The 8,499-nt window shown below is 36.3% G+C and overlaps 1 protein-coding gene across 1 annotated transcript; it reads right to left on the bottom strand.

The window, feature by feature from the left end:
- Positions 1-483: 483 nt before the first annotated feature.
- LOC101344498 (olfactory receptor 4A15-like) lies at positions 484-1,407 on the bottom strand. The gene has a single exon (XM_012558875.2). The coding sequence runs from the start codon at positions 1,399-1,401 to the stop codon at positions 484-486; it is 918 nt and encodes a 305-aa protein (XP_012414329.1). The 5' UTR covers positions 1,402-1,407.
- Between the last annotated feature and the right edge of the window lie 7,092 nt (positions 1,408-8,499).

The following is an 8,499-nucleotide window of genomic DNA, read 5'->3' as shown; positions in this document are numbered from 1 at the left end:
TCACACAATACTGGGAGTCGTGGCATAGCCAAGTTGACACACATTTTGCAGGGACATGATTAAATCCATGACAGAAGGGTTGAATCATGTTTTTATGTCTTATTTTATTATTGTGAAATCAAGACCTATTAATTCTGAAAAAGGATTAAATTTCTTTAAGAAAGAGACATGAGAAAATTCTCCATCAACTAAAACAAATTTTTGGTATTAACTGTAGCATAGCTCATCACATAGAATATAAATCTATAGTTGCAACAGAACCATTTTACACCTCAAAAAATTAACATAAATTTTCCAAGAAATGAAAATCTTAAAAATACATTTTGAACAAAACTAGTCATAGGAAGTATAGACATAATAAATATTTTCAATCATTTATAAGTTATTAAATGGGAAGAAAATTTTACCACCATTATAATTACACCGGGCACTTCTGAAGGAGCAATTCTTCACTGAAAGTAGGTGATGCATTTGTCTCCCAGCTTATTTGCATTTTCTGGTCCAGAGCTTCTTCATGGCATTTTTCATCTCTGCATTTCTCAGAGTATAGACTAAGGGGTTCAACATAGGGGTGATGACAATGTAAAATACAGTCAAAGATTTATCAATGGGTAAGGTGGAAGGAGGTCTCACATACACAAAAATACAAGGGACAAAGAAGAGGACCACCACAGTGATGTGGGAGCCACAGGTGGTTAAGGCTTTACGCCTCCCTTCTTGACTCACGTTCTTTAGGGAGTGCAGAATGACTCCATAGGAGATGAGTAACAGCATAAAAATGACCACACATATTGCCCCATCATTGGCAACCACAGTGAGACCAATGACATAGGTGTCAGTGCAGGCAAGTTTTAATAAGGGGTACATGTCACAGATGAAGTGGTCTATGACATTGGGACTACAGAAGGGAAGGTTGTAAACAAAGAGAAGCTGAACTACAGCATGCACAAAACCGCCAACCCAGGCCACCACCAGCAGCAGAACACACACCTGTTGGTTCAGGATGGTCATATAATGCAGGGGTTTGCAGATGGCCACGTAGCGGTCATAGGCCATGACCACCAGAAGTAAAATCTCAGCACCACCAGATAAGTGTCCTACAAAAAGCTGAATCATGCAAGCTTGAAAGGAAATGGTTTTCTTCTCATAAACTAAGTCTATAATCATATCTGGAGTAACTGTAGTAGAATAAACAGCATCCATAAATGATAAGTAGCCAAGAAAAAAGTACATGGGAGCATCCAGTGTTGGGCTGACCACCACAGTCACAACAATAAGTAGATTGCTCACCATTGTCACAATGTAGATGAGCAAGAACACAACAAATAATATTTTCTGACCCTGGAGACTCTGAGTGAGCCCCAAGAGGACAAACTCAGTCACATTGTTCCTTTGTTCCATGTGTTCTTCTGTGTGTCCTTATTTCAGAGTTCAGGACAAATTTACCTGTAAATATAATGATGAGCAGTGATTTTTTGAAATCTCAAGATAACTTCTTTATTCATTCAACAATTAGGCATTATGATTTATTATGTTTTTTAACACTGCCCAAGATGATAAGACTATAAGGCTGATTTATTAAAACATGGTCCCTGACGTCAGTGACCATATGGACTAATGGAGAGACAAATTATGAACATACATGGGAAAAGGACAGATTATTAAATAATGGGACTTCACACTAACTTCCGTCTGGAAGAAAATAAAATTGTATATAACCAGTACCATAAACAAAAATAAAATAGAAATCCAGTAAAGATTTAATGTTAAAATAAAGTACAATTTACTTTACTTTCATGTCAGTAAAATAAATTATTTTCTACATTCTAGGACTGGAAGAATCTTCTTAACTAAAGGGAAATCTCAATTAGACATAGCTGACAATTTCAAATTTTTAAAGGACTTTTAAAAATACAATAAACACAGTCCATAGACAAAAAATATCTTGGGGAAAATATGTACATTTTAGAGAACATACATAATATTAATATCTAAAATAGACAAATAGTTCTAACTAGTTAACCAAAAAAAAAGACAAACAACCTCATAACAAAGTGGGCAAAGGATATAAACAAGCAATTAAGAGTACATCCAAATGGCCAAGAAACATATGATAGAATGCTGAAACTCACCGGTAAATAGTGAAATGCAAAATAAAATAACAGATATCACTTTGCACCCATTAGATTGACAAAAAAAAAAATTTTTTTAAGTATTAATAGTTATGACTGGCAAACATAGAGAAAAGGGCTTTCTCTTCCATTGCTAGTAAAAATGTTAATTTTATAATATTTTTGGAACAAAATCTAGCCATCTCTACTGAAAATATACATATACTTTTCATCACAACAATTACACTCTTTAGAATCTATCCATAGGAAGTAAGGAACCACTACATAAGATATACTCATGGTATGTTTTTGCTATATTATTTATAATGGCACTAAATAACAAATGCAAAATAAAAAAAAAACTAAGTGAATTCCAATCAATAGAGAAATGGGTGATTATACCTAAAAAAAATCAATTAAATGGAATACATACATTTAAACGAATGAATTAGAACTATGCTGGTACTGTTAGAGAAATTCCCACAAGGTACTGTTGAGCAAGAAAGAAATGAGCATACAACTATCACTAATATATTATTATAAAATAAAAATATAAATGTAACAGCTTATAAATGTTTGTATATGATTATATGAGCATAGGAAAAATATGGAAGGAAACATTTTTGTTGATGTTATAAACAGGTTACATTTGTGCTGATGATGAATGTGAAAGAATAAAATGATGAGAGGGCAGATTGCAAAAAAAGAAAACTGCACACATACAAAAAAAGATATGTCAACAAATTATTGATATTCACCAGCCTTTTATCTCTTAAAATAATCCTAGTGATGATAGCCAGATACTTTCTAAGTCTCTACTGACATTGACTTCAATATCTGAGCTCATGATTCTGCCCTACCTCCTCCTCACAATACATGGATTGTCTGTATTTCCAACTATGGCTAAACCCTCTGCATGTGCACTAGGTCCCACAAATGGCTAAACCCTCTGCATGTGCACTAGGTCCCACACTCTTTATCACACTCAAAACAGTGCCCCTGTAACTGTCTCCTCCATATTCTACATTATTAGTTTCCATCTCTATTTTGCATTATTCTGTCCACATATTTATAAAGTATAATATCTCCATTGCTTAAATAATCTATCCCCCAACTCCACATCTTTTTCAAGTGAGCAACCCAATTCTCTCTTCTTCTTCATAAAAAACACCTACACCTTGCTAAATCCAATGGTCCATTACACTCCTTTTCTTACCCAGCCTACCATTCCTATGGAATGAAGAGCTTGCTTGATAATATCACCTGAGGTTCTTGAAAGTCAATCATTCAAGTTTTACAGACGCTACATCATTTTCTAAGAATGAAAGGATTAACAAACAATGCTTCAGAACACTACAACTGATCCTACAATATTTACAAATGTCTGCCCATTAAAGTATCCCTCAAATAGTTACACTTAAATTAGTTTCTAAGAATACTAATGTTAGAGAAAGTAAACGTACTCTGGATCTTTATAGTAAGAAAATATCCAAAGGAGTATTACAGAATTGAGTCAATATGCATATATTTTATTGATCACAAAATATCTCTAACTTGTCTGATTATCGGAATCACATAGGAGAACTTTTTTAAAAAGTCTATGACATTCCAAATCACACTACCAATGCACTCTTGCATAATCTAAAGCCTATTAAAAACTCTTATGTATAAAAACACTTCCTGGGTTACCTGCATAATGAGGTAGTCATTCAACCCAAATTCTGGATTGTGGTGCCTTTTCCCTTTTCCTAAAAGATAATATCTTCATGCACTTATGCCATCTCTGTGAACACAGAAAGTAAGATAGAACATGAACCGTCTCCGGATCAAGAAATGTTTCCAAGAGACCAACTCTTGCCATGCTTCAGGAAGTCTCTCTCATCTCAGCCTTTCAGAAAAATGGTGCCTTTTAAGTTGTTGGGATTTTCAAGATGAATATCAAAAATGTCCTGCAACCAAAAGAAGTCTGAATCTTGATTGTAAATACTAATGTGAAACAACTAATATGAGGTTTAAAAAAAAGTCAATTCTGTGAAAGAAAAAGTCATGAATTGTTTAGATAAATATTTTACAGTTTGTGTTTTGGAAGTGAAATAGTGAAATAGCCTTTACAGCATTTTGATTCTCAATCTGATATACTGGCCTGACTTCATACAACATAGCTGAACTTTGGTTTCCTTGAAGAATGGAGAATAATTTCATGTCCATTTTTTGTTATGCTTTGAGTCCATCATTTCAATTCCTGAAAAAGCCAGTCATGTAAATAGTCATAGAAACAAACACTCTCTGCGGTAAGGACAAAAGTTTACAGACGCTTTATTTACACTTGAACTACAACACATATTGTTGAGTCATTCAATGGGTGCAAAACCAAGGGCGACTTTACCCTAATTAAACTCACTGGGACATTAATCATAATTTTGAGAGTAGATTCTGCATCTACAGAGATGGCACAAGGATAATCACCCTCATAGAACATGACTTACATGACCAAGTTCTCAGGGGAGAAAATCACAAAAGAACAATCTCAGGACAAATTACCCAAAGGGAAGAAGACAAGGGTGGGCAGAATTTGAATATGTAAAAATTACGACCTTCAAAATACAGTGCTTTGGGTGTGTAAGTTTAAGCTACACATTTGTAGATGACATTTGAACTTACTCCCAGAGGACCATGAAAGTTAATTTCAGAACAAGTCATTGAAAACTTGATTCAAATGCATATAAAGCAGGGTTCTCACCTGTTATGGATTAAATTGTGTCCCCCAAAATGATATGCTGAAGTCCTAACCCCTGTACCCGTGAATGTGACTCTGTTTGAAAATAGCGTCTATGAAGATGTTTTCAATTAGTTTAACATTAGGTCATACTGGAGAAGTGTGGGTTCCACACAGAAACAGCTGAAGGATGCCATGTGATGCTACAGCTGCAAGGCCAGGAATGCCTGAAGCTACTAGAAACTAGGAAAGAGGAGTAGAACTAATTTTCAGTCAAAACCTCAGAAGAAATCAACAAGTCACCCTGACATAAGATTCTCAGCCTTCAGAAATGTGAGACAATAAATTTCTGTTGTTTAAATCCACCCACTTTGTAGCATGGCACCCCTAGGAAACTACATCCCCCTAGCAGTAAAAGTCTTGACTCTGTCGCAGACAGAGTTTCAGACAGGCAAACTGGTAAAATCCATATTGAACATGAAAATAAATATACATATATAAAACTTTTAAAGGGATAACTTGAAAATCCATGAGTTCTAAGTCCTTATCATACAGGCCTTTCTGTGGAAAATATTAACATTCTTTGTTTCTACACAAAGTTTCAATGAACTGTGTTGGTGTGGAAGAAGGAAATTCCATCACTTGGAAATGTGCATAAAAAGAAGGAAGAGTAACAGAAATTGCAGAGTTCTGGTTGTTTTCTTTACATTTTCTTGCTTTCTACCTCTACTTTCCAAAGTAAATCTATTGCTGTCAAGTCGAATCCGACTCATACCGACCCTGTAGGACACAGCAGAACTGCCCCACAGGGTTTCCAAGGCATAAATCTTTACGGAAGCAGACTGTCACTTCTTTCTCCCATGGAAAGGCAGGTGGGTTCGAACCTCCGGCCTTTCAGTTAGCAGTCGAGTGTTTAAGCACTGTGCCACCAGGACTCCTTTCTACCTTATTATTAGACCTTATATTTTCAGGGAAAGCAACAGTCCCAGATTTAAAAAATACATTTCACCTCATCTTTTGATAAGTAAGATGGCCAATAACATACAAGTTAAGTCATTAATTGTGACTTGCAGGAAGTGAGATGATTCAATTGGAAGACAAATTCCCTTTTGCCCTTCCTCCTTGATGCTTCTCTAGATCTCAGACAAGTTCTCCAGAGCTCCAACAGCCATTCTGTGACCATGATCATACCACAAGAACAGAAGTGAAGAGATCAGGAGGTGAGAGTACTTCTCTGCTTTTTTTTTTGTTTGTTTGTTTGTTTTGTTTTTTTTCTTTTAAGATTGCTTAGGCCATTTGGAGGCTGTCATGGATTGAATTATGTCCCCTAAAAAATGTGTATATCAATTTGGCTGGGCCTTGATTCCTGGTATTGTGTGATTTTCCTATATGTTGTAAATCCTGCCTCTATGATGTTAATGAGGGAGGATGGGCTGGGCGACAGTTGTGTTAGTAACGCAGGACTCAATCTTCAAGATTGGATGGTGCCCTGAGGCAATATCTTGAGATATAAAAGAGACAAGTGAGCAGAGAGACAGGGGGACCTCATACCACCAAGAAAGCAGTGCCGAGAGCAGAGCGTGTCCTTTGGACCCAGGGTCCCAGTGCGGAGAAGCTCCTAGTCCGGGGGAACACTGATGAGAAGAAGGCCGCTGACAGAGAGAGAAAGCCTTCCCCTGGAGGTGATGCCCTGAATTTGGACTTTTAGCCTACTTTACTGTGAAGAAATAAAATTCTCTTTGTTAAAGCCATCCATTTGTGGTATCTCTGTTGTAGCAGCACTAGATGACTAAGACAGGGCCCTTGGCAGATACATATAAATTTGAGGAATGAGTTTTCCATTTCTGTAAAGAAAGCTATTGGAATTTTGAGGAGGATTGCATTGAATTTGTAGATTGTTGTAGGTAGTATTGACATCTTGACAATATTGAATCTTCCCATCCAAGAGCATGGAATGCCCTTCCATTTATTTAGGTCCTTTAATTTCTTTTTGGAAACCCTGGTGGCTAGTGGTTAAGAGTTCAGCCGCTAACCAAAAGGTGGACAGTTTGAATCCACCAGGCGCTCCATGGAAACCCTATGGGGCAGTTCTACTCTGTCCAATAGGGTCTATGAGTCAGAATCGACTTGAGGGCAACAGGTTTTTTTTTTTTTTTTAATTTCTTTTAGTACTGTTTTATAACTTTCTGTATAGAAGTCTTTCACTTTCTTGGCTAAAGATATTCCAGGGTATTTTATTCTTTTAGATGCTATTGTAAAGTGGATTTTTTTCTTATTTCCTTTTTAGCTTGTTCATAGCTGATGTACAAAAATCTGTTTTTTGTAAGCCCTCTAAACTTTTGTCTTGAAATAATCTTTAAACTTTAAAGCTTAAACCAAAATTATACCCTGAAGTCTTCTTTGAACCAAAAAAAAAAAAAAAAGCTTATTTTAATTAGTAAAGTACCTCTATTTGAGCATTGTACTTTTTTAAAGAATTATCTGTGTGAGATCAAATTGACAACTGGTAACTCAAAAGGTTGTATGGGCAACTTAGGCTGTAGTCAGTTTAGGATAATAGTAGTGGGATAACGTGGAAAAGGATAGTGAGAAATGGTAGCACAACTTGAAGAATGTACCCCATGGCACTGAATTGCACATGCAGAAATCATTGAGATGGTGTATTTTGGTTCTGTATACTTTCACCAAAACAAAACAAAACAAAAAAATTTAAAAAATGAAATAACCTGGAAGTTAAGAGCTAATAATTACTGAGTAGAAGGAATCAGTGTCTACAAGCATTTGGGACCAACTTCACTCAACTAACTCTGTAGTTCTTTTACAAGACAGAAAACCAAAATTTTCCCTTGTTGTCTTAGGCTGAGTTCTCTAGAGAAACAAAACGAGTGAACCATATATATAGAGAGATTTATTTCAAGGAAATGGCTAACACAGTTGTGGTGGCTGGCAAGTCCCAAATCTGTCAATCAGGCATCAGGCTGGAGGCTTCTCCTGATGCATGTGGTCACGAGGACTGATAAACCTAGAATGGGCAGGTGAAAATGGCAGGCTGTTGGATCATGGGACTGCAGGAGCTGGCAAATTCCAAAATCTGCATGTCAGATGACAGGCTGCTGTCTCACATCTCAAGAACTGGAGGTCAGAGGATGACGAGTCAGATGGAGGATCGAGAGGGAGCAAACTTTGCAAGAACATCCATATACACTGGATGCAGGCTACATCCTTAAGGAAACTGGCTGCTCACAACAGATCATCACATATCACAGACTGTGATTACATCATTTATCTGCCAAATCACTGAAAATGATTGCCTAGCAACACTGACACCTAGCCTTAACCATCACAGTACACACCTTGTCAACTTGTCACCTGTATACATCTCCTTAAATCATATATACTCTCTAAACAAAGAAATTTATAAAGTTATATTGTGCCTAACATGATACAATTAACATGTGTACAACCAAAATCGCACTAGCCCCGGTTACATCTTGTATTTTATAATAAGTAATGGAATAAGTGAAGGAAGAAAACAAATATTTATAGCAAATATTTTTGTTTTCTTCCTTCTCGTATTCCATTAAGCAACATCATGATAAACAGAGAAAAGATTGAGGTTGTCAAGGATTTCATTTTACTTGAATACACAATCAACACCCACGGAAACAGCAG

The sequence above is a fragment of the Trichechus manatus genome, unplaced genomic scaffold (genome assembly GCF_000243295.1).
Source record: "Trichechus manatus latirostris isolate Lorelei unplaced genomic scaffold, TriManLat1.0 scaffold00191, whole genome shotgun sequence".
Lineage (NCBI taxonomy): Eukaryota > Metazoa > Chordata > Mammalia > Sirenia > Trichechidae > Trichechus > Trichechus manatus.
The sequence above is the reverse complement of the archived record's forward strand: the minus strand, read 5'-3'. Positions and strand labels throughout refer to the sequence as shown.